Raw genomic sequence first — 26463 nt, forward strand, 5'->3', positions numbered from 1 at the left:
GCAGAGAAAAAGGTTTTTAGTGCATTTGTAGACTGAGCCCTATAAAGAATGGGAGTTGGCTGCAATGTCTCAAGACTTGTACAGAAGTAGCCTGTGAAATTCTTGGCTCTGACTGTGATATCTAACAGGATTTAGCAAGCCTTGTCTGGGCCTGTTGTAGGAACATGACACTTGGAATGTGGAGGTCCCTGGCTGGACTGTGGCACACGGTGCCACTGGCAGAGTGTTGGTGCCCAAGGCAGGGCAGCCTGTGCAGGCTGGCAGCAGAGGAGAGCTCCAGGTGGTCTCGAGGAGGTGGGAAGGTGCACATGGCTAACGTTGGGCAGTGAAACCTTGGCTGCCAGCACTCACACTCTTCCAGCATGAGTCTGTTGCTGGGAAGGTTGTTCTGAAAGCACCCAAAGCTTTGCAGCACACAGAGTACAACCTGTTTAATTAATTTCATTGTTAGAGCTATGCCAGTGATATTTAAAAAAAATAAAAATCTGTGCTTAGACAGTTATTTCAGATTAAGGACTTAATCCCTTGATTAAACTAAACCAAAATAAGCTGGTGTCCAGCTGTATGATGGTGTTTTATACACAGCTCTTCTCATCCACTTGCAGGCCCTTGTTTCAGTTGAAAGATGTCTGTTTAAGGACAGGGCTTTGATCTGTTCACTCAGCTGCCCTTTAAACACCTATATCATCTCCTTGATCTATTTCTGATAGAAAGTAACTGGTCTTTGAGACCAGGGCTCGTTTGTTGCTATGTATAAAAGATCTATCTCCTGCTCAGTACATTGAGAACTCATTAGGGAGCAAGACATGTCCCTGTGAGGAAATGCTTCATTTCCCAGTTCTTCCCCACTCTGACTAAAAGACAACTTTCTTGGATTGTGGGTCACCCCCACTTTGGCCTCTTTAATCTTCAGCAGTTGTCAGCAGCTTTTCTGATGTGTTGGATGTTGCACAGACAAAGGTAAAAGTTACAATCTCTTCTCCAGAAAAGCTGGAGTACAAAAACCTGGAGGGTAGAGAGAAGTAAGGTGAATTAGGGGGAAGGTGCTGTATTAGACCCAAGTAAGCGGGGTCTTGGGCTGGGGAGCAGGCTCAGGCGACCAGTCGTGTCACCTGTGTTAGGCTACCTGCAGTGTGGTGCAGAGCCAGGGATGTACTTGAACCAGGCTGCCTCTGCTGCCTGCTATTCCCTGCCTTTTGCTCCAGCACAAGGACAGCATTGGTGTAGTTGAGCGCTCCAAAGCTCAAAGCTCGAAGGAGGTCATGCTTCACTTTCAAAGGAATCTGGGGTGTCCCCCCTTGAGTGAAAACAAACCAAGCCTGAGCTTGGAGAGATAACCCAGCTTTGGGCCTGCCTTTCCCCAGCTGCGCACGCCCAGACCTACAGCATGCGCAGAACAGGGACCTCGGAGCTGAAAAGCAAATACATCATTTTTCCCTTTGTTTAATTAAATGAGAGATCATGAGTTAATCGCTTCCAAGCGCTTGTTTTCCTGCAGTGCCTGGAATGATAATCCTGTGTGCTGCCCAGTAGGAGCTGCTTTGGCTGCCACAGCCGCGTCAACATGGAGTAGGGCTGAGAGAACAGAGGGAGGCATCTGGAATTGATTCTCTGGGCTCCGTCTGCAGAGCACCACTCCCTGCAAAGCTGTAGGAGCTGGTTTATCCACAGGCTACGGAGCAGTCCTGCCTGCCTCAGTGTAGGGGAGCTGAGCCAGGCTACAGCCATGCCCTCTGCAAGAGATGCCATGGTGGCATGCAGAAAGCAGCTTGCTTTTGGAGGTACAGCCCTTCAGCAAAGCTGGCCTGGCTGAGACTGCAAACACTTGCCTCCCAAGTGGAACTGGGTGCTGTGCTTTTCTCCCTGAAAAGCCTAAAACAATAGCCCAAAGAGCAGGTAGAGCTGTTCCTGGTTATCTCACAGGAAGGTGGTGTAATTACAGGAGTTGGAATGCCTACCTCTATAGCTGCACCTCTTAATAATACATTATTTTATCCAGAGGAAGGCAGGGTGCCGAAGGCAGGCGCCCTCTTCTCAGCCTCCCCCTGAGCCTCAGAGCAAGCAGTAGAGGGGGGAGCTGGCACTTGCTCTGGGAAGATTTTTCTCTCTTGAACTCATTGCCGCTGTGATTAGAACAGCTCAGGAAATGGAGCTGGGAGGGTTCTCCTCTCTGCAGCAATGGAGTGGGAAATCTCAAATTTTGTCAGAAAAACAAGCCTTCTTTTTAGCCAGAGACATTTCTGAACACAGAAATGTCTCCTTTATTTAAAGGGAAAGCAGTCTGTCTTTCAGCTCTGTGTCAGAAAGTGGAAAGGCTTCATGGAAAGCCCAGAGGTCTGTTTTTACTGGAAATGAGGTTTCTCACGTCAGCTGAGATCTGAGCAGCCCCAGCCAAGTGGTGCAGCACAGCAGCCTTTGCTGGCGGAGGGACCAGCTAACCCGGCCCTGCTCAGCGCCTGCTGTGAGCTCCTTTTCCCCATGTCCCAAAGCTGGCTGGGAGCCACGGGCAGGCGCTCTGTTGTGCTGCTTGGAGCTCTGCCTCTCCCCAGTTTTGCTATTATTTCTACTTTCCAGTCTGGGGTGTGGGAGGGTTGGGTCATTCCTTCCCCTCACCTTTGCACACTCTGGTCTCTCCTGCCCTGTCTTTGCACTGTGTCTTGGCACCTGGGCAAGAGGGGACAAATGTGTGCGTGCAGGACGTGGCCACGCTCTGGGCAGCTGGCAGAAGAAGGAAAAAGTTGCGGGAGCTCTGGCAGGGTCTCCCTGCTGAGCGGGAGCCCAGTGCTCCATGACTCAGAGCTGGGTGTACCACGGGCACCACTTGCTGGGCTCTGCTCCACTGCCCAGCTACGCTCCGTGCTCTGCCAAGCCGTGGCAAGCTCTGGATTGAACTGGGGCACTTTGGCACATGTAGTTTCATTCTCTGGCAGCTCAAATGAGAGTGTAGGTTTGTGAAAGAAGAGCTGTAGGTTCTTTAACTAAATTCCTGTTGCGGGATGAATCCTCAGCATGTTACATGGGCCAGTCCAGCCTGCTGGAAAGGAGTGCTGTCTGCCATAAGTCATGGGTTAGTCAAACTGTTAGTCTGGTCTCCAAAGCAATCTTATTTAGTATTCTGCAGACAGCATCTGGGCTGTCATCTGGGAAGATCTGTGCCTCTTCATATTCGTCTTGACCAAGACTCAGTACTTTGTAGGCAAAATGAGCAAAGTGCTTGGGTGAGTTGTAGGGAAAATGCTGCCAAGACTTTGCTGTCCCAGGTGGGTCCAGAAGCATTGCAGGCCTCCCCTGCACTGATTTACATTGTCCTGAGCCGCTTGGGTTGCTGTCTCTTGCTTGAAGAGCACAGATATTCTGATGCTGTGTGAAGTGTGTGTAGACCTGGGGATGACTTCTCTGCTCCCCAGGCAGGCTGACGTTTTGTTCTCCAAACCTGGAGGAGGTTCTCCAGGGTTCAGACTTAACTGGTGAGCAGTAGGTCCTGAAGAGGAAGAAGTTCAGTCCTGAGTAAGAAAGAAATGTACAATGACAGGAGTTCCCAGTGGCTGGAGCTGCTGTATTGCTCTCCTTATGCCCACAAACATCGGCAGAAAATTCCATCTGTGCACCTAGAAAAGCCTAAGAAGCTCCTGGATACTCCAGATGCCTCATGGCAGGCTCCTCTTCCAACCTGCAGTGTCTGCTTGCACCAGAAGTAGATGTGTCCCCTGAGCAGGTTTGCAACAGCTGCTGGGCTGCTCTTCTGCCCAGGCACTCACAGGTTCATTTCTGACTGACTCCTGGTTCTTGCTGCAGTTTGTGATGGAGTGGGGCTCTAAGGGCTCAGCAGCAGAGCTTTGCCACAACTGTCTTTATTGTTCTATTTGTCACAGCATGTGTGGCTCCTGTGATATGCAGGGGAAAGAGGGCAGCCCACTTACCCACTGTTCAGACTGAAGCCCTCTGCCAGTTGCGAAGTCCTCCTAGGTTCTCACTGCTCCCCTGGCCTCCTGGGTGGGACCATGCTAGGTGGTTCCTGTCATATGGCTCATCCCATGGAGCCCAGCCCAGCCCTGTGGGGCGCTTTCCTCTTCTGTCCCTGTGCTCCAGCCCCTGCAGCTGGCTCTCAGCTGAGCAGCAGTGAAAGCCAGTTTGGCCGGACATGACCTTAACCTGGGCTTTATTTAGCGCCTTGATTTATAGAGGAGTTATTTTAAAAGCATGTTTCTCTTTTGGGAGGTGTGGTGGAGTGCTGGCAGTGAGCTGGAGTTTATAGGTCTTCCCGTGCTATTGACAAAGAATCACTTGAATCCCAAGACTCCTTTTGCTTGCTGAGATGCTCTCTGGCTTGCTTGGAAAGTGCTCCTGTTGGTGTTTGTGCCCAGTGGCTGAGAAGGAGCACATGTCCAGGACCTTTCTTGTGAGAGGGATGTGGCAACAGTGTTGAAAGCAGGGAAGCTTGAAATGTGCAGCCCCTGAAGGAGGCTGTTTTTTTTCAGCAGGCTCCTGTGCCAGGCTCTGCCAGCTCTTGGGGATCACTGTGGGCTGGTTGTAGTGGAAATGTGCCGGGGCAGGAGTGCTCCCTCCATGGACTCTTTTAGGTTTAGCTTGCTCTCCTCCTCTCCAGGTGTTGTTCACTTATCCTGGGTCACAAAAGTTTCTCCTTGTGCCTGCTGGAGGTTACATTGCCTATTTGAGATAAGGGATGGAACCTCTGGAACAAGTTGCCCAGAGATTTTGGAGTCTCCTTCTCTGGAGATATTCAAAAGCTGTCTGGAGTAACATGCTCTAGGGGACCCTGCAGGGGTCTAGGGGACTCCTAGTATGGTCTGGGGCAATCTGGAGCAGGGAAGTTGGACAAGATGACCTCTAATGGTCCCTCCATTACTCATTCTATGATTCCATGATGTAGGTGAGATGGGCTCTAGACTTGGTTTATCAGCCTCAGGACCACAGGGCACTATCCTTTCTCTGGTTTGTATGAGTTCCCCGTGCCTGCAAACCACGTCTCCTCCACGTGCATGGCAGCTGGCCCTGCTGGCAGGCTGGATGTGTGAGGCTGCCCATCTGTGCTCTGGCATTCCACAGCAGGACCATGAGGCCTCTTGTAGTCCTGGCTGAGGTGCTTTCCTCCAGCCCCTCTGCAGTCTGAGAATTAATGCAAATAAGCAGTCCTATCCCTCGGATTGTGTGCTGGGTTAATGAGTCCCCTACTGAAGGAGAATCTGTTGCTGTTGGAAGCTCCAAGCTCTGCCATGGTTCTACCCTCTGTATTTTCAAGGTGGCTTCTGAGGCACTGCCATGTTTCACCCTCCTTCCAGGCAGGAGCTATCCCTGGGGGACCATCCTGGGTGGGAGCACTGAAGAGCAGTGTCACCTCCACGTTCATCTGCGGCACACGGAGGCTGCCATGCTCTGTAGCCTCGTTCTGTAGCCTCCCAAGGATGCTGCTGCTACAATCCAATGCAGCACAGTGAGATGTGGGAATCTACTCGCTGTTTGGGGGTTTCCTGCAGAATTAGCAGAGATTGGTGCAAACATCTCTTCCTACCAAAGGGTAGTGGTTGAAACCTTCTCTCTATCCCTTAGAAATCTACACAGCTATCATGGCTTTGTGGTATAATCTAGCCAGAGGGAGATAAAACCTCTGTGCTCGAGAGTGCAGTCAGCACTGCACTCTGCAATGCTACAGGCTATGGTTATTTTGTGTTTTACTAAAGGAAGGATAATGTACGACCTGGTTTATTTTAACCATATAAAGGATTTTTGATTTGGTGCCAATGTTAATAATTGTTTTGTGAAGGCTAAGGCAGGAGGAATGGTGTGAGAACCTTAGAGCGATGCACTGACTCATGTGCAAATATTTTGACTTCTTTGTTTTATTTGCAACAGTGAACTCAACAAATTTATTTTGGGGAGGGATTGATATCTGAAAGAATTTTGCTCAAGCAGGGCTTGGGGACAGAAGATGGTGCAGAACAAAGCTAGTTTTGACTGATGTTTTGAACTTGTAGGCTGTGGGGGGTCAGAGGAAGATTGTCAAACGCTGCCAGCAGCAATGCTACTGTGATAGTGTCCATGAAGGTGACTGATGGGGAGGGAGAGCACCTGTGTGAAGGCCAGTTCTATCTGACAAGGTCACAGGCACTTGCTGGGACAGCTTGGTATCAACAGAGGTTATTGTTTTTCTGAGTGGAAAGTAAATAGTTTAAAACAGCCTTCTCCTCCTATTTAGAACTGGGTTAAATGCTCATCCTCTAGAATTCAGCACTTGGGAGTGTGCACATAGGGCTCTTGCTTTTGGAATTCTTGGCTGAAGAATACTGGATTAAGTATTCCAACTCAGGATAATCTATGATTCTATGCATATAAAAAATAGCTCCTTAACCTTTGTTTATCTAGTTACATTGGCCTTGAGTATTGCAGGAGGTAGCTGGCCTCTCAGAAAAGGTGTGGACACTTTAGGAGCCTGCTGCCATCCATCTAGCTTTGCTTATGCTGACATCAGGAGAAAGAGCAGAAAAGGTAAGGAAGCGGTACTGTCCCACAGGCAGTGTGTGGTTTGCCTGTCACCGTAGTTCTGCCAGCTCATTGCAGGCAGGGATTGTGGAGGCATCACCTGGGTGTCCTCACCTCTCCTGTGCAGTCCCACAGGCTGTCCTACAAGGTGGCTTTGCATCAGAGCAGGGAGTTTATGTTGTGCTTAAACACCCAACCCTTTAAAGGAGGAACCTGGAGATTGGTAAGCTGCGAGAGATGGGAAGGCTTGTGTGAGGAGCATCACCTCTGCTGGGCTGCAGGTCAGTTCAGGCTTGCTCTGAGACTGTTGAACTTTCTCAGGCTGGTGGAGGCATCCTCAGAGATGTGCTGAAATGGATGGAAGCAGTGAAACCATTTGTTTCCTCCTGATCCCCTTGTTCTACTGTTCCCCGGTTGTGGCGTAAGCTGTTGTGGCACTGCTTTGTTTAACTTTCTCTCCCAATCTTGCTGTGGGACTGAAGTGTATTTTCAGGCATGTTTATGTAGTTGTTCCTGTTCTACAGGAGGCTGTAGAGCTTCTGCGTAAGCAGTTGAAGTGCTTTTCTTGTCTCTAGTGAAAGGAGGTGGATTTGGATCAGATGAAGATCTGGCCAGACACCTGAATAAACTTTCATTTCATTTTGGAGCAAAACTTACTCCCACTGGCTGTAAGCTAGCCCAAGGGATCCCCTCTAGAACAGAAAAGAAAGGAGCGATCCTGATCCTCTCTCCAGATATGTACAGCCTTATATTTTTTTAAATTGTTACTTTTTGGCAAGCTCTGTTGATTTACACCCATGCAATAACTCAGAATTAGGCCTCCAGCACTGGAATTGGTCCTGACACTATGGGCAGGCTCTGGCTGGCAGGTTCTCCCAAATGAAGGTGGATGCAGGCAAGCCATTGCCTCTGATCCCCCTGAACAGGCATCCTAGGTATCAACGGGTGTGCTCAGGGACCACAGGCAGCCCTGCTCGCACGCATTGTGTGAATCCTTGTGTGAGGCATCTCGCACTGCAGAAAACTCCTGGCTCCTGCAGTAGAGCCTTTCATGACAGGCAAACAGCTTTGGATAACGAGGAGTCGCACTGGTGAATGGCTTTCCACAGAACCAAACAGCTCTGGCACCTTGTCCTGTGCTGGGACTCCAGAGCACAGGAGGCTGAGGAGCTTCAGCCCACTGCAAGTGCCCTTAGCCCACCAAGGAGTGTCCCCAAAGCAGGGGGCCGGTGATGAGCCCACCAAGGAGTGTCCCCAAAGCAGGGGGCCGGTGATGCGCCCACCAAGGAGTGTCCCCAAAGCAGGGGGCCGGTGATGCGCCCACCCCACGACTGTGTCGCTCACACGCGCTCACGTGCTGCGGTGTGGTCTAACAGCCGCCCCACCCCGCGCAGGCAGGAGAAGGACTTGCTGCGTAAGCAAAAGCTGGCAATTCTGTGCGCAGCACTCTGCGAGCACTCCGCTCCTGTTTTGGGAGAGCTTTTCGTGTTTACCCGCAATCGCTAGCGCCAAAAGAAGCTAGAAAGGACAGCGCTTGGCTCCTTTGATCTTCGTTCCTCCCGCGTTTGGAGATGGCTGCGCTCCTGGGCGTTGGGCAGATCGTGCCCTGGTCCCACTAACGCTTTCTCTCTCGGCAGGACTCGGAATCACTGGACGGCTGCATTCAGAGTACGTTATCAGCACTCTACCCTCCGTTTGAGGCTACCGCAGCCACTGTTCTGTGCCAAGTTTTTGATGTGGTGGAGAAGACGTACCGTGGGGATGGACTGCACTACCTCATAGACTTCCTGATTCCAGCCAAGCACATCCTGCAGTGCATTCAGCAGGATGCCTGTGTGAGTACATCATGCTAAGGCCTGTGAAGGCTTTCTTGGAGAGTTTTCTTTCTGCTCTTGTATGCAAAACGGCTGGCAAAAAGCGCTTGAGAATGTATGGCAGTCTAGGTGGGAGGGCAGGCAGACAATTAGGAAATAGTTGAGAAATTGTTGTTGAAGCTTAACCCTTCAGAGATCAGCAATCAGGTGTGGAGCAATGCTCTCCCTTTCCATAATCAGGAACACCAAGGGCTTAAGGGATTCACAGGAAGAGGTTTAGTGAAGTGTTTGCTAGATGTGTCTGACCGGGGTGGCCTCTGACCCCGACTGTTCCCTGGCCCTGTGGATGAAGCTGTCGGGCTCCCGCCACCGGCACAATGACGTGCAGGGCGAAATGCTTCCAGTCGGTGTTTTTCCAAAACTCCAGCTCCCCTTTGATGGTTGCTGGAACGGTCACAAGGCTCAGTAGCCCCGAGGAGTCACATTAGGTTTACTGCCAGAACGAGTCCAAGATTAACGTGCTTTACTGTTGGGAGTCTAAAATGTTAGAAACGATGAGTCAAACACCTCCATCACAAAACTTGGCTCGAAGTCTGCAAGATGAAAAAAACCCAACCAGCCCAAACAACCTAAAATGTAGGTTTAGTCTAGCTTTTTTGTCTCTGAATGCAAAGGGGGCGTGTGGCCAGGCTTTCAAGTCCTCATGGTAGAGGGCAAGGCATTTCTAGGAGAAGGAAAAATATGGAATAGAGGCTGAAATAGTCAGTTACTCATTTGTTTCAAGGAGGTGAAATACTGGTGGGACAGACCCATCATATAGGATGGATCCATGCGAGCTGGGCATCTTGAAAGTGTTTTGGTGCAGTGTTTGTCACCTCGTACTGTCACCAGCCTCCAGTTTGGTGCCAGCTGTCTCTGTGAGTCGAGGAGGATCCAAGGTGGTGCATGACCTTGCTGCTCTCTCCCACCCGGAACACTGGAATAGATGTTATTCCATCAGTATCTGTATTTGGAGCTTCTAATTCTACGGTGCATAGCGTGTTTTTCCCCTTTAAAGAAACAAAAGGCTTTTCGTTTGTACAAACTGGTAATTATTTCAAGATGTTTCACGGCTTTTCCCAAAACACCGCCCTCGCTGAAGGAGCCAAGGTAGCAATTTCCCCACTTCCCGAGATCCCGGCAGCTTCCGAGAGGCCAGCGGTGCCTTGGGCAGGTGAGGCGGTGAAGGGGAAGGAGGGAAAGCTGCAGTAAGCTGGGCGCACGGTGCTGTCGTCCCACAGGGGAGGCGTTCGGGCCGGGGGCCGAGGAACGCACGGCAAAGGCCGCGCACCCACCGCGGCCCCGCGGCCCTCGGGGCGCCACGGGAGAGCGCGGGCGCGGCCGCAGGGCGGGCCTCGGCCCCGGCAGCCAATGGGAGGACAGCGGGGCCTGCAGCAGCCAATAGCAGCGCGGGGCCGCCTTGACGGGCACGGTGGCCTCGGTGGCTGGTGGAGGGCCGTTGGAGCACGAGGCGCTGCGGCGCGCGGCCGTGAGCAGGGAGAGGTGTGAGGGCACTGGGTGTCCTGAGGAGGGAGAGGTGTGAGGGCACTGGGTGCTGGGCGTCCCGAGCAGGGAGAGGTGTGAGGGCACTGAGTGCTGGGCGTCCTGAGGAGGGAGAGGTGTGAGGGCACTGGGTGCTGGGCGTCCCGAGAAGGGAGAGGTGTGAGGGCACTGGGTGCTGGGTGTCCTGAGGAGGGAGAGGTGTGAGGGCACTGGGTGCTGGGCGTCCTGAGGAGGGAGAGGTGTGAGGGCACTGAGTGCTGGGCGTCCCGAGAAGGGAGAGGTGTGAGGGCACTGGGTGCTGGGCGTTCTGAGCAGGGAGAGGTGTGAGGGCAGTGGGTGCTGGGCGTTCTGAGCAGGAAGAGGTGTGAGGGCAGTGGGTGCTGGGCATCCTGAGGGGGGAGAGGTTTAGCAATTGGAGCTCGGGGTCCTGATGAGGGAAGTATGAGGCCAGTGGGCACTGGAGAAGCCCAGGGTGCTGGTGCTCCACCTGGCTGACCAACAAGATGGTTGGTTGGGCAGCTGCCTTTAGGGAGGGCTGCACAAGGTTTAGCATTAGGTACTGGGGGCTTTTGGTGAGGTGTGAAATGTCTGGGAGAGTGGTCAGCAAGATCCTTTCTTACTTGGTTGTGACCCTTTCCGGCCGTCACTCGTGATTTTTTACTTCCAGAGTGATAGTACAGGGAGGTCAAGGGAAGCTCTAGGTACCGTGTACCCTCTTTAGAGTTGGGGCCATGCTATTCCATATTTTATTTAAAAGTCTGCTTGTTTGATGTTTTATTATTTCTCCTTTATGAAATTTATTTAATTTGCTGTGGTCTCTTCTTCTCCAAACCTCCACTGTATGCCCCTTCATCTTTACAGTCTGAAATCACAGAGGACTGTTTCTTACTAATTGCTTTTAGAAAGTCTTGCCTACCTTTTAGAGAGTCTAAACAAAAGCAATACTTCCTCCTTAGTTTGTAGTTCAGCTGCTCTGTGTGAGCATTTCCTAAACACACTAGAGGGAAAAGAATTAACTGGTGTCTGAATGACTACTGTAGAAAGTCTTGAGAGCACTAGATCTTTTGTCAGCTTCTGCGGTGACAAAAGTGTAAATGGCTTCATGAAATACTAGACAAGTTCATGGGCTTCAGCTGGGTGTATTAAAATCATCAGCCTGTGTGTGATTCCTCAGGGATTGGAAGGGGTGTTCCAAGGAGGTCTGTCTCTGCTTAGCACAAAGTTAAAAACCAGATTTTTTTCCCTGGCTTTGAGGTGATGTCCTGAGCTAAATAGTCTGTTCCAGTTTAGCCATCCCTGTAGCTTTAGAAGATTCCACCTTTGTGCCATTTTTATCGTTGGTACCCAGCTCTTTTTTCAGAGGAAGCTTTATTCCTGGCTGCAGCCACTGGGTGTTGAGGGTTTTCCCGGCACTCCTCTGGTGGCCCTGGTTTGGCTCTGTAGTGTTTGGACACGAGAAAAGCAAATCCTTGAGCCTCAAAATGAGATGTTAAAGGTACGGTAATAAGCCTCTTCACATAATCTTCCCTTTGAAGGTGCATTTGGGAGCAGGAGTGGCATAAGGATGCTCCGCTTCTAAGGTTCTAAAGCTCTGTAATGTTCAGGCTATTGTGGGACTTGCATTCCTGTTTTGGATGTTACTCTGGCTCCCGATACAGTTTAGATTGTGGCTTTGTAGGGCTTTTCAGGACCTTCGATGCATTCTGCATTTTGGTTTTGGTGATTTTATGGCCGAGTTTTCTCCTTATGAGTCAGTAGGCAGACAAGTAAGCATCTAAGCAGTGAGGCTGGTTTTGAATTTCTTAATGTGTGAGTGGCCCTCCAGTGGATTACTCTGCATCCAAATGTTAACATAATCTCTATGTCAAGTATGTGCTGATGGAATTCAGCTTTATGTTTATGCCCCTGCTGACTGTGTCTTTCACTTTTCAGTCCTGCAAACTGTAATAGTTTGGGAACTGATCTTCATCTGCCTCTTCTTCCCCTGAAAGACCCTTGGTACAGACCCTTGGCCTTAATATACCTACTAGGAGAGACTGTAATGGGAGAAGGGGGGTTGCTGTGCTGCAGTGGTACAGTCTCATCTGGAAAACTGCAAATTGCTGTAGTTTAAAACATGTACAAAATACTTGATTTGGGCACTTTGCTAGGAGCCACAAGCTTTGTTGGCTGAGGTGCTGTGCGAGTCTTGAGCTTGATATAAAAGTCCATGAAGTACATTCAGCCTGAGACCTGCTGGAGCCAGAAGCAGCTTGTGCAAACTGCTGCAAGAGGTGCTCTTGGTTTGCTGAGTTTAACTGTGTTGTGGATGAAAGGAGCTTAGTGACAGAGGCATCTGTGTCCTGCAGATCAGAAAGCCTGAGAACATCAGACTGCCCAGCTTAGCTGTGCCTTTAGGGAAGCACAAGCAACTGTGTGTCAGGTTATAGGGCTTTTTGGCTCTAATTTAATAGAAAGAGGAAAGAAGGGGAGATGTGTCTGCTGTGAGTCAAGCTTAGAATAGAAAGGTAATATTAATACGATCCTTCAGGTAATTAAGAACTAAAGTAAGGTTCCTTTTTGTAATGGTACAGTGTGTAAGTACATCAGCTGGGCAGTAGCAGTAAGTGAACAGAAGTAAAAACTACTGTAACTAAACCTGACTATTTCAAAGATGCAGGACTGGCAGGTCTCCATCCTGGAATATGGAAGAAGTTACCACATAATGCCAAATGTCTGGTAGCAGGGATTTTATTGAATCTGTTAAGTCAGGGCTAGTAACAAAATACAGAGAACAAGCTGAGCCTACAACATTGTGCACTGAGCAAGGACTGAATTAACTGACCCGTGAAAAACTGAATAACGTTTTCATGTGGTTTGCTCCATGGCAGGTAGTGTCACACCAGCCTTTTTAATAAACCAGCTCTCTCTAGAGAGATAAATGTCATTGTTTAATCTCTGCCATAAAGGATTTATTATGGAGTTATATGGAGGATTAATTACTGTGTCAAAAGGGTTGAGGTTTACGCAAGAATTACAAGATGGCTACAAACTGGTGAAAGGGAAGGAGGATGTTTGCACTGCAGGGAAAATGGAGCTGGAGGCCAGAGTCATGAAACACGCCGTGCTTCTCATCCATGACCTTGGCATGAAAAGTAAGAGTATGCGTGGCATGTTTGTGTTGAAACCAGCCTGGGACACATAAACTATAACCTGGAAGAGAAGGGTGATAAATGCATTGCACAAGATGAGCTCTAAAACTTTGTACTTAAATTTTGTAATGGTAGACTCGGGGGGCAAGCATGTGCCTCCACAAAGCGGCAGGCAGAACTTCTGTTGTGAGCTGGAGTTCATCAGTTTGAGAAGAAAAACCAGCAGGTGACTGAGTTACTGTAGGAGTGTGACTGGAAGACGAGTGGGATCTTCGCTTTAAGAGTTGCTTCTAGCACATTTGGGAAGTGCTGGTTCCATTACAGGCCGTGTTTTGCAATGCTTTGCACAATGCACAAATGGTTTTTAAGAAAAAGAAATGGGCATTACAAAGGAGATACTTGGGGCACACCGAGGAGATGATGGAGGTAGACATGCTAAGGTCATGTGACACGGGTTAATAAGTCTAAGTAATGGAAACACATCCAGAAAATACAGGATCGAGGAGGAGGAATTACTGAATCTGAAGGATGATTTGGGTTTCTAAACCTGTGAGCAACTTTGCTTCAGGTGCAAGGAGAGTTAGAAATCTGGTGGGGCTGAAGGTAAGGCTTGGTGAACATAAGAAAGAAATTGCTTTATGCCAGTACCTGTTGTTTCAAGGTGTGTGAGGATCCAGGAAGTTCCTTTCTGTTCTCTGGTTTCTCTGCTGGATGGCAAAATACTTGAATTAATTGAATCCAAGGCCTTGTCATACAGAAAAAGATGAAATTAATTGTGGAATTGATGGCTTATATAATGGCTTAATTTAAATCTTGCCCAGAATCAAGTTCAAAGCACTGGACATTGTTTTTTGAAGTTGTGATAAAGCTGTAAATAATTGAGTCAAGTCAGTTCAGCTATGAAACTTCAGTTCTTTTTACTTGAGTGGGATTTGTCAGAGGCATGGCCTGAGTGCTGCTATGTTTGGGAATGAGGAAATGGCTGGTATATGAAGTGTGGCTTCTTGCAGCTTGCTGATGGCACTTGCTGCCTTCTTTCTCTGTGGCTCTGCTGTGCTTTCCTCGTTTGCTGCTTCCTATCTCCTGTTTTGTCTTTGCTCTGTCTTCTCTTCACTGGGAGGTTGCAGCCTCCCAGTGTAACTTGTGCCCGCCTGTCCTGCGCAGGTGGTTAGGGTTGGTAGATTTTCTTATTTCTTCTTATAGAGAAAACCTTAGTGGGGAAATAACCAAAGACATCAATAACCAAAGACCCTAAATTAATCTGTTTTCTTGATCTCTCTTACTGAGAAGCTTGAGCTGAGATCTTTTGCTGGTGCTGGAAACGCTTTGTCTTGTCTCCACAGGCTCCGTACTGCGGATTGCTGTTTCGCCACGCGGGCTGGCCTCTGTGTATTCAGGAGAAGATTGTGATCCAGCTAGCTTCCATTGACTGGCAAATCTTGAAGCCCGGTGACTTCTACCTGCAGGTGGTCCCCTCTCTGAAGAAGCCTCCACGAATTGTATTGAAGTGTCTGGCAAAAGATAAGCATAATGTAGAAGAAGTGGTGATTCCAGAAGTTTCATATACCTCTATTTTTACTCTGGAATGGTTGAGTACGTTCAATGGAGAGCGGATGGGCATAGCACTGGAAAATTGTTTACTAACCACTGATGAAAAAATATTTCGTGTCCCCTGGGATAAAGTGGTTAATCCTGAATTTATAAATAAACCAAAAATAATTGAAAACAGTATCATCTCTCCAGAAATAACAGAGGAACGTTCAATTTTGTGCCTCCCCACGGACCGTACTGAGTATGGTTCACCAGACCTGAGGTCTCAGTATCTACAGGAACTAAGTGCAAATCAAGACAACCCTGTCATTAGCAGCACAGCTCCACAGTTCAATGAAGCTCTGATCAATGGTGTCTGTACGAGTCCTGTGACTCAAGAGAACGTGGAAAGTGACCTTGAAGGGGAGTACGTTGAGCTGGCAGAAGTTTCGCTGCCCAGATTTGGGCTGCAAACAGGATCTTTAACACAGTCGCTGCCATTAAGTTATTTAACTCAGCCCAGGGCACGAGTGAATGAGTCTAAAGGCAAGCACAAGTTTACTGTCATACAAGACAGCACCTACTCCAAGAACTTAATTCAGTCAGCACTTATGCAGAAGGAGCACTGTCAAATGGACGCTCTGAGCGGTTCTACAGAAGTTCTCAAAAATGTTACTCCGTTGGAAGGCAACAAAGTGATGGCACATGGAGAACTGTCCCCAGAAGGTCAGCTGATACCAGCTGATCCTGGAAGTATGGGTGATAACTTTCCTGTGGCTGAGCCTCCTGCTTGCTGCGCCGAAGATTCATCTGCACAGCGGGAGACTCACAGTGAGCACTCGCTGGATTGGCGATCTGCACTGTGCAGCTACAGCGATGTGTGTGCTGGAGATGCTGTCAGCTGCAAGGCACGAGGGCCTGGTGCCCCTGGAAACGTGAAGGGAGAAAGTGATGGACCTAGTGAAAATGCTGGTGTTGAAATGTTGGAGCAGAGCCCAGAAGTGATTCTAGATGCTACTGCTGCTAAAGAGGAAGTGATGCTGGGACTACACACAGAACCACTGACTAAGGGTCAAAAGGATGTGACACTGATGGATGCTTCTTCTGTACCTGTCCTAGGGCCTTTGGGACCATGTTGCACACTAAAGGAAGCCTCTGATGTCTCTTGCCAGGGTGTCAGTGGAAGTGTTGAGCCAGTTCAGGTCACTACATTGCCTGAGAATTCAGATGTGGGTGGGGAGAGATGCCCTCCTTCAGGGAACGTGGCAGATGTAAGTGCTTGCTCTAGCAATAATGAAGCAAATAGCAGTTCTCCATTAAGTCCTCCAGAAGAGAGCCAAGGAGATGTAGATGAATTTGAGGTGGGAAGAAGGGACAGCCAAGAGGAAGTGAAAGAGTCTAAAGAAATGTTGACTGTAAATGAAAATCAGACTAGTCATAGTCCCTGTTCTGCGAAAGCTCCAGCGGATGGAACCTTGTCAGATGGTGAAGAGCAAGAGCAGAAAAAGGCTGAAGAAGCCATACCACTCGAAACTGAGTCAGCAGAAGGGAATCAGATGGCAGAACAATTAAATAACGGTGACTTGTTGGCTCTCAGTGCACAAGAAGAAGACTCAAGTCTGTTCAAAACCCAGAGGTCTGGAGGGACATTTGAGGAACCGCAAAGACTGGTGGAAAACCATGGCAATGAAAGTGAAGAGAATTCTGTGCTGAACCTGGAGCATGTTGCAATGCAGGACTTGCAGGGACAGGTGGAGAACCCAGAAAGTTGTTCTTACAGGGAAAGGTTGAAGACTACAGCCTCAAAAACACTGGAATCCATTGAAGAGGAATTGGAGGGTGGACCACTGTCCTCAGGACCTGCCGAGGGGCATACAGAACCTACCACTCTGCACTCCCAGCCAGAGGCATCATCTGGGGCATCACCTCCTAAAGGTACAGCCATTGGATGTTTGTGTGGTTATGTTTCGTAACATGGATTCAAAGCAAAGTTCTCAAGGAGTACTGCTTGAATACTACTTATCAGGCAGGATTTGATAGGTACATCTGGGAGGCTTTGGGGTAATAGCACAAAAACTGGGAAGTGATTAAGTTGTCCTTTTTTGTGGCATGAAATTACCTTTCTCTTCACAGGTGGGTTTGTTGTGGTATTTTGTTTAATTCTTTGCAAATTTACATTGGTACAGAACAAAGTTCCATTGGAAGAAGCTTTTAATTTCAGTTAATCTGATTGCTGGTGACCTCCTCCTGCTTACATTCATGATGTGCAGAAAGTGTGAGGAGAGACTTGTCTAACTGTACAAGTGTTTCATAGTTGAAAACTGACTTTAGGAAGATGGCTGTGGCAAGAAGAAGCAGCAGTGGATGCCACACTAAAATACTAGTTGTGTAACGTGACCTGAAGATCAACACATGTATGTGCTGATAACCGATTCAGGCAGCAAACTGCAGAGCTGAGGGATTCCCCCTCTTCCCTGCCTTCCCCTCCGGCATGCTTTCTTCAGCTCGATTAGGTTTGAAGTAGGAGCTGTTTAACTTGAGTGGGAGAGCGCAGAAATTAAGCCTCTAACTTCAGCTCAGATGGAATGTTCGAGCAGATATTATCCAGATTTCTGATGCTTGGGTTCCTGAGCTGGAGCTGTGCTCTTCAGGAGGAATTGAGAGGGCAGTCCAGGTGTCTGCCTTTTGCACCAGACTGTAAGCAGGCGGTGTGTAACCGCACGGGCCCGGTGTGGGCTTTGCCCGGCTCTGCTGAGTCTGGAAAGCTGCAGCTCGATATGCAGATCACACCGAGGAGCGGGTGTGTGGCGGGGGCGGGTGGAACATGCCATTCCAGTTCAACAGCTCTCATTCCCTGAGACCCCTGGCTAGGAAAATTACCCAGCTTGAAATGTTAGAGTGAGGACTCTTGAAAGGGTTGGCGTACAGACCCGTGTTGCTAGAGCATGTTTGACCTCTGGGGCAACAGATCCAGAGCTGCTTGTCTTGGGATGTGCAGCCACTGTAATGCTTGCCCTGGTCCCAGATTATGTGGCCAAGAGCTGCTGCATGATTCCATTTGACTGCACACACAGCTGCTTCTCAAGCGCCCAAAAGTCACATTTTACCTGATGTCTTACTGACCTTCTAATGGAGCTAAATTAGTGTCCACTGATTAAAATAAAATTTCATTAAAATTTGCATCAAACTAATTTAATTGTTTAGTTAGGCAAGCCCAGGGTTACCAGGCATTCCTGAAACTTTGGAAGTGACAAGCATTTCTCTTCTGCAAAATGGAGGGGTCAGCTCAAAAGTTGCTATTTCTGCAGCGCACGTCTCTCTGAACACCTATCACCATAAACAGAAAAAAAAAAAATCACCTTCTGCTTATCTGTGGGTCTTGGTAGATATATGCCAGGAAATGGGTATCCATTCCCCTGGCCAGCCTGAACCTGGCCCGACTTCCTGCTTGCTCAGGACCGTGCCTTGGAGCACCTAGTCCGTGTTTAGTGCTGGGTGGACGCTTTGCTCATGAGTGCTGTGGCTGCTTATTCAATGTTCCCATCTCTTCTCTTTTAAAATTAACCAGGTCCAGCTCACTGTGAGGTAAGTGTGATGTTCTCACTGGTTCAAAGAATAAATCTTGGCCTCTGCTGGAGATTTTAGCAGAGATGGACCCCTCTGGGGCACACACAGAGTTTGTTTTTAATGAAAGTCAGTTACAAATGATTCTGGGGATTTGGCTGAAGTAAGTGACATTCGTGGCTCAAGTCTGCTGATGTTAAACTTGGGCATTACAGTTTAAGAAAAATGCAAACCTTATTATCTCAGTATTTGTAAAGCAAAAGAAACAACCTAAATTGCCAGGAAAACCACCCAAACTATCAAAATAAAGTTTTTATGGTAAAGGCAGCTCAAGTATCTGTTTATGCTGGCAGTATTTCTTAAACGCTATAGCTGGCACTATAAAAAGCTTAATCCATTCAATTACATTTGATTGCTTTGAGATCCAAACAAGCCATCTCCTTATCTAGCCCCATTAAACCCTCAGAGATGTACTTACAAGATAATTCAGAGATAAAATTACAAAGCAAAGCAAATGTCCTACAAATGGACTTTAGTTTTCCATCGAGGTGGTTCTGTAGGTGAAATTCTCTGTGTCTTGTTGAGGTCACTTTGCTGCTGTGATTGGAAACTGTGGGTATCTTGCCTAAACTATAAATAACAACAAAGCTTAAGCTTTACTGGGTCAGTTCAGATCTGAAATTCACACCTCAGCAGCAGTGGGCAGAGGCACAATTTGCTTTGTGTGAGGTGGAGGAGCTTGCTTGTTACAGCAGATATTGTTGATTATGTCAAAATACATGTTCAGAACTGGGGCATCTGAGTTTGCTGCGTCTGCAGGTTTTTCCTTGTCCCTTAACTTTCTCCCTTTACTTCCATTCTCAGTGAGCTTATTTTGTGCACAAATAGAGTCTAACTTAGACAGACTTAGATATAAATAGAAAAAAGTCTGAAGTCAAATGTGAACTGTTTACAGTTGATGGCTTAGAATTTACACTGGTTCTATTCACAGATAGTGTGACTGCTGTTTTTTCCTAATGTCTAACATCTAAACGAAAGTGGATTTTGCAACTTCGCAGCTCTGGAAAGAATTCCTCTGTTTTGTAGGTGGAAAGTATCTTGATATTCAAGAAATGGGCTGAAAAGCCGCACTGGGGCATATTCAGCAGCACCTGTTAGGGCGTTCCATTCCTGGTCCCAGTTACTACCTGATGTTAGCATAGGTGATACTGCTGGGGCTGTTTGCAGGGAAAATGCTAATGTCTCTTTGAAATGCACACAAGCAAATCCTCCTCTACCACTTCCTTAACCTCGGGGAAAGGTGGAACCTGCAAACACGGCAAATTCAGATGTCCCTGTTCTCAATTTGCTTTTAGATGTAATCCTCCGCATTCTGTGATTTCCTGCTGTAGTGAGTGCCTCCGCCCGGATTGCAAATAACAAACCGTGTGCTTGGGCCTGCTTGGGAGAGCTGGCATCTGCAGATCTGAGCTGGCCTTCAGAAGCTCGGGGAAGAGTTTTGTTTGGGCGAGATGTGCACAGTCTGGGGGCTGCACAGCTTCAGTGAAGTTTCCCCAGGGCTGAAAAGCCCCGGTACCATGACTGTGTGTGGTGGGCTGAGCAAAATGTTTCTCTGCTATATTTTGGGAGCTGCTGCCTCATTCCTAAGAGATATCCAAGGCAGGACTGTCACATACATTTATGTATTTCTCTTGCCCTGGTGTGTAACCTATGTGGAACACAGCTACGTTCAGTTTCTTGTCCTCTTTAAATCTCAAATTTTGGTCCTCTTTGCAGGCTTTTGTCATTTAATGCAGACCCCTTTACTACAAACTATGTAGTTCTTCTTATTGACAGTCCTTACAGCTCAGTAATAAGGTGATTCCATGTTCTCTTAGAAAGTCTACCAGCTCTTAATGTGAAACCTTTGAGCACAACTTCCATGACTCTGTGATGTTCAAGACACCCTTTCTGCAGGAGATCAGTGCCCCTCTGAAGTGCTGCTCAGGAAGATGCAGCAGTGTTGTCTGAAGTGGATAACCTCTTGCACCGCTGGGAAGTGGAGGCTGAGGTAGCCCTAGCAACAGAGTGGGGCTCTGGTACATCCCAGGGCTGGGCAGAGCCCTGAAGCCACCACAGCAGCTTATGTGGCCAAATGCAGCAGATGCCAGGCTGGATCCCAGGGATGCTCCTCAACCAGTGGTGTTAGCAGAGAGGAATGAGCGGCTATTGTATCATGCCCTTGATGGTGCAGAGCCCAGGAGCTCCTCCTAGTTTCCCCCACTGCTGCATGATTTGTTGCAGTGAGCCATGCTGCTCAGGGCACTTCTCTCACCCATTTTAGCAATTTTGAAAGCAGTTCAGGCTAAGCCTCAACCTGTAAATCTCCTTCACTGCTAAAGCTTGTACTGAAAGCCACTTCAAGGACTGCTTTGTTCCTGGTCCTGCTCTTTAATGAAGTATTGGAATCTGTTAGTAAATAAACTGAGTCAAGTGTAAGCATTGTTGATGCAGCAGGAAGGTAGGATGGTTGAAGTAAATTTTAAATAGCAATTAAAATGTCTGACTTCAGAGCAAGCAAATAAATATTCCGCTCTTATTTTCCTGCAGAAAGGTTGATATTTTTGTTGGTAGATACTGAAGTATCAGGTTTTGTAGTGAAGTATAGTCTTTTATTTAGTATAGCTTTCTGCAAACACAGGGATGGCCTGGTTGTGTACTTAGAGTACTGAATATTTATTATTGAAGATGTTCTGTTGGCTTCTAATTCTTGTGATGTTGGGAAATGGGGAATAATACTTCTTGCACAGTGGGTAGATAATTTTTTTCTTCTTTCCAGATAATTAAACATGAAAAAAAACTAGCCTTAGAAAAAAACTAGCCTTAGTTTCAGTGTAGTAGCCAAGATATTTAATTTTAGAATTAACTGATTGTGATAACTTGTACTTTAGAGCAGAGGTGTCAGACAAAGGAAGCATTTTCTGCAGTTCTTGAGCAGGAGATGATTGGTGTAATCATCCTGTTCAGTGTTTTTCAATGTGTTTCTGACTTTCACATTAAATGTTAATTAAAAAAGGCTGGACTAGGAGACCAAGGTCTCTTTGGCTAATTTCCAGCTGATTTGTCAGCCTCCAGTTGACTTCATATTTTCAGGAACTAATCTGAAAGTGGTGTTGGGGGAGTAATTCTGTCCTGATGGAGTAGCCCTCCCTGTCAGAAGCTGGTTTATCACTTCAGCATGCTCAGGCTGCTGGAGCTCAGCCAGGGACTTGCAGTGTGCCAGACTTCCAGGCTGTGAGCAGACATGTACTGCTTGATGTGTTACCTTTAAAAAGGACTTTGACTACGGTAATCCCCGTCTGAATTGAGCTTTTATACTTTGCAAACTTTACAATAAATTGGTTTATTTTTTTAGAATTACAGTAGTATTAATGTTCTAACCAGTTTTAGAACATGCATGCTACTGGCTAAAGGTCTGGAAGAGCTGCAGAGTGCTGGAGCTGGGAGCACATCCCTCCCCAGTCTGGTACTGACCTGGGATCGTTTGGGTGGAACTGTGCTCAAGCTTCTGTTTGTTGCTTGTCTTACAGAGGTGGTGTCAGAAGAGACAGAGATGAGAAAAGAGGCAACTGGCACAGGTGTGTTGAAACCAGTGAGTAAAAGCAGTGCCCTGGAGGAAACTTCACCTCCTGTTACTCCCCCGACATCCCCAGCTTCTGGAACTGCCTGGGGTGGTCAGTTTGCACCTACCATAGTCAAGGATGTGAACCCAGAAGTGCTCAGGAGTGGAGTTGCCTACCTGCCTGGTGAGTAGCTGAGCCAGAATGTGTCTTGGAAATGTGGTTTGTAGGAGGGCAAGGGAGGTGAGCCTCCTTCTGCAGCACTGGAGACTGGTGCCAATTCTATTTCTTTCAACCCAAACCTCTTCAGAAATTCCACTTCTTGAATCCTCTGAAGTTTCCGAATGGGCAGGACAGGAAGTAGAACTTCCCTCCCATTAATGTTAATTTGCTCTCAGGAGTCTCAAAATGTTAACCAAGCGTGCATGAGTCAGAAATGCCAAATCTGTGGGCTCATACCAGGAGTTCAAAAAGAGCAGAGTGAGGGTGCAGCTAATGATGGGCTGGTGGGCCTGACATCAGACCTGGTCAGAAGAATAGGAACTTGATTCATTTGCTAGGTAATTAAAGGATAGGAATGTACAAGATGCTCTTTGACAGGACTCTTGAAAACCAGTTTTATTCTTGGTAATTAGAAGTTCTGTTGACTAAATGTAGCCACGTAGATATAATAGATTTTTAGAAGACATTTGATTTCATGGCACATGGTGTTGAGAGGAATATCCCAGTGAAGTGGATGAGCAATATGTAGGGTGAATGATAGCGCAGCTCAATAGCAGATGACAAAACCAGCTATGAAGGGAGAACTTCCCAGAATTATTCTGCCAGAATTGGGTTGTAGGTCAAATGTTATTCAGTGTTTGCATCTGATAGAGCAATGAATATCAAATAGCTGCAGATAAAATTTCTGCATGGGATGAATACTGGCAGAGGGGTGAACAAAGCTGAGGCTGTTGGACAGAGCAGCCGGGGTTGCTTGGTGTACAGGGCCCACACAAGACGTCTGTGTGTTTAACCCAACATGAAGTAAGCAGAGGAATTAAGATCTACCTCTCTAGTGAGAAGCAGCATTTGGCAGCTCTGTGTAAGGAGCCCCTGTGGGCTTGTCCTTTCAGAGCGAGAGGGTTGTTCAGTGTGGGGCAGGAGGAGCTGCATTTGATCAGCTCAGGGGCCACGTATGAGTTGAAAACTGGGCAGAGAGCCCAACCTCAGAGAAGAGGTCAGGCAGACTGTGCAGTGTGGAGGAGTAGGGAAGGAAAGCAGAAAGGCAGCACAGGCATCTCCCAGGTGGTGCTGGATCTGCAAGACCCATTTTGACCTCAGTTGTGTAAAGGGGAGGAGACAACTAGATAGATTAAGAGACTGATTTTTTACCTCTGTATACTTGTTGGGGATGCCTCTGAAATAGTTTGGGTATTGTAAAAGGAGATGGTAAATATTAGAGGTGGTGCAGAGAAGGGTTATGGCCCTTTCTTGTAACTAAACTGCGTGTCTTACCGCAGGAGATTGGAGGGTTGTTTATCTCATAGGATGATTGAGAAAGAGGTGAAACGCCTTTGTGCCAGGAAGGAAGAAGGGAGTTAAAACTTTTCCAGTTTCTGGAAGAAGGTGAGATGGAAAACCAAGGGCGGGCAGGGCAGAGTAATGGTACATTTATACATGTAACTTTGCATGAGGAGATGAATTGTTACAACAAATTTCAAAGGAGGATTTTTAATCTTCTGGTCTGCTGATCAGTTTGGACATTTTTATGCTGTATATAACAGCCCAAAAAGTTACAGGATTAGAGAGGGTCTTTCAGAGAGGCTCTCAGTCCATGCTCTCACAGGAGCCTGACCATGTTACCTAATGCTCCCTTTGTCACAGATTCCTATCATAATGTACCATTGTTAAATGAGACAAAAGCATTTGAATATGTGATGGAGGGATATCAAATGCCCTTCAAATGCCCACAAGAAGCAAGGATTAGGTTTGATACTGCTTCCAAGCAAGTTTTTCTCTAAGGAAGGAATTAGGTTTCCTGTAAAAGCACTGTCAGATTTGAATGTCCTCTCTGCCTCTTTGGGGTTTCAGTGGGCAATCCTCACACCTGAGGGAATGTACTCACCACTCAGTTAAATGCTGTATGTTAGTCAGTGATAATGATACAGTAATTACATTAGAAGGAATAACTTTTATAATGAATGGTGAATAAGAGCTAAGTAATAAACTAGTAGCTGATGTAGTTAGCTGAAACTTTCAGGATAGTTTCAGTTTTGGATTATGCCCCTGTTGAAGACCTAGCCCTGGTGGCTCTGGTTGCTTTTTTGACTTGGTCAGGCAATTCCCAGACTACTAGGTGGAAGTTCAGAGTTTAATCAAATTCTGGTGATGCCCGAGCTGCTTGATGGGCAGAAGATGTTGCTTCAAAATTAAAAAGCTTTTATTGAGCCATTTTTCCAGTAATTGAAGGCTTTGTTTTTTTATTTTGTTTTGTGATGGTCCCCTTAGCTTATGAAACAAACGATATTAATGAGCTTTTTCTAATTTCTCTCCATCTCTTTGATTAGGCAGCATCCAGGCTACAGTATTTCAGGAGTAATAAAAGTCCTCCTGAATCACACTGATGATGAAAGATTTTTGTCAGCAGGAGAAAGCCTGTGTCACAGTTTTGCTCCCTGGGAGGTAGAAAGCCCTGCTTCAAAATGGTGTCCATCTGTGTCTGTGGCCCTTACTCAAGTCGTGTCCAAGTGACAGACTGAGATCACGCTGGGGCAGCTTTCCACGCTTGTGGCTGTCCATCTGTGTCTCTTTTACCTGACAACTCTCATGCTTGTCCCTGGGATGGGGGAAGGAGGTGGTTCAGGACAGTATCTCCTGTCGTAGGAACAGAGTTAAGGAGAGAAAGAAACAGATTTCTCTAAGTCTCTGGTTTTGTCTTGTGCTTGGGATTTCTGCCCACCCCCCATCCTTCTTATACTGTTTGTATGGCAGGAAATGGCTCCTGTTCTTGTGAATTACTTTTCACACAGAAGAGGTGTTGTCCCTCCCGTTCCCCAGATCACTTACTTTCCCAGTTGCTTGAGCGGGCTCACTGCAGGTACTGCCTGATGTTGAGTCAGAAGCAGTTCTGGCGTTCCACCTGCTCTGTACCCTGCTTTGGCATCTGGAGAGGAGGCTGGACGTAATCCCAAAGCTGGGACTGTTAGATCCTTCTCCTCCTGTGATAAGCTGGGACTTTGGGCTTTTGGAAAACGGGTGGCAGAGAAGCATTGTCCTTCCTGGCTAACTGAAGCAGAGGGATTTCTCCTTCTTGGGTGTATCACAACTCAGCTGGGTTGCCCATCCTGTGCTGTATCTGTGCCCTGGGCTCTGAGCAAGCTCTGCACCTAACGAAAGCCCAGCTCTGCCTCTCCCCTTTGTCAGAGCTGTAGGCAGGCAGGAGTGTGCTCCTGGACTGTCCTGTCTGCAGCCTCTGAAGAGGAGCTCTGGGCTTCTGCTCCAGGGCTTTGCTTGCAGGAGCTGACTGGTTCCATTCTGGCTCAGCCTGCAGCATGTGCCCAGTCTCCTAACACAGTGCATGTTCTGCAGACCTGTCTGCATTCTCTCATCTGACAGCAATGGGAAGGTGAGATTCTGTACCTTAAGAGATTTCTGCTTTTCTCAAGATTATTGTTAGGCAACTTCAACCGCATTTATGAAGAATGTCTGGTGGAACACAGCAGTACAAATTTAACACTACCATGAGAGAGACAAGCTGAGCTCATTTGCTTCACTCTGGAGCAGCATTTGGGTACTTTGGAAGTGTGTTTATAGCCTCCTACCATCTGCAACACACACTACATTGAATTCTGGGCAGGATTTCCAGGAAGGTGGTGGGGTCTTAGTGGGAGAGTATGAGGCATACAGACCTGGAACCAGGCTCTGTTGAATAACTTGTGTGATTTCCACCCCCCTCTCTTTTTACAGGTACGAGAGACAAATCGGGACGTGCGGTGGCCATAATAACCACAAGGAACACAGCCTGGTTAAACCCCCACTGCAATACCACTGAGCTTGTACGCCTTCTTCTGTACCTGCACAGCATCCCAAGGTTTGTGATGCTCTTGGGCAGCTCAGCTGCTGCCCTGTCTGCTTTGCCTTTCCTAGAGTTGGGAATTGAGGCAGGAATGGAAGGAGGTTGACTTTATTGGCCTAGGAACTTGGTCCAGACAGTTCTGAAATTACACAGGTGGGAATCTCCTGCTAGGGTGAACAGGCTTGTGTTCAGGAAGCACTTTGCCTATTCTTTATATGCTGTGTGCACATGGTGTGATATAATTGGGTATGTACTGAATGTTTTCATGTGTTGCCATGAATCCAAGCCATTCTTGCTATCCTTCATTAGTTCAGAAAATGGGATTTGGGAGCTGTCATGGGGCAGTCATGCAGCAGCTCTGTGATAATGTTGTGACATGATATTTTAGAGCTAGGCCTCCAAGCTGAATGAGAGGGAGGATCTGCAAGGGTTGAGAGGCTGCCTTGATGTGTGGCTGAAAAAAGCCTGTGTCTGCAGGCTGAAGTTTGCTGGAGCTTCTCTTCCTTTCACTATGACAGACTTTTCTTCCCCAGCTCATCACGATGTTTCACTTCTAGACGATTAAATAAGAAGAGGTAAAGCAACTCTGATAGTGATTTTTGAGGCCTTTAAACCATTAATAAGGGAGCAGGCTTAATCCATGAGAAACTCATGCTTTGTTTCTTATGCTTCTCCCTTCAAATCTGATTCTAGATGAGACAGGAATTGGGTCTGCTCCAGACTGGCTG

The 26463-nt window shown here is 47.5% G+C and overlaps 1 protein-coding gene across 5 annotated transcripts in view; it reads left to right on the forward strand.

The window, feature by feature from the left end:
* PLEKHG4 (pleckstrin homology and RhoGEF domain containing G4) overlaps positions 1-26463 on the forward strand; it is an 86028-nt gene that overhangs the window by 6321 nt on the left and 53244 nt on the right. For all 5 annotated transcript variants that reach the window (XR_005258244.1, XM_038147908.1, XM_038147912.1 and 2 more), the window contains exons 2-5: positions 8136-8333; positions 14329-16450; positions 21649-21864; positions 25627-25750. Coding sequence is in view for 4 of the 5 variants with exons in the window: in XM_038147908.1 (XP_038003836.1) it covers positions 8136-8333; positions 14329-16450; positions 21649-21864; positions 25627-25750 (2660 nt within the window). In the remaining variant the exon portion in view is untranslated. The remainder of the gene's footprint in view (positions 1-8135; positions 8334-14328; positions 16451-21648; positions 21865-25626; positions 25751-26463) is intronic.

This window comes from Motacilla alba, chromosome 11 (genome assembly GCF_015832195.1).
Source record: "Motacilla alba alba isolate MOTALB_02 chromosome 11, Motacilla_alba_V1.0_pri, whole genome shotgun sequence".
In the NCBI taxonomy this organism is placed as follows: domain Eukaryota; kingdom Metazoa; phylum Chordata; class Aves; order Passeriformes; family Motacillidae; genus Motacilla; species Motacilla alba.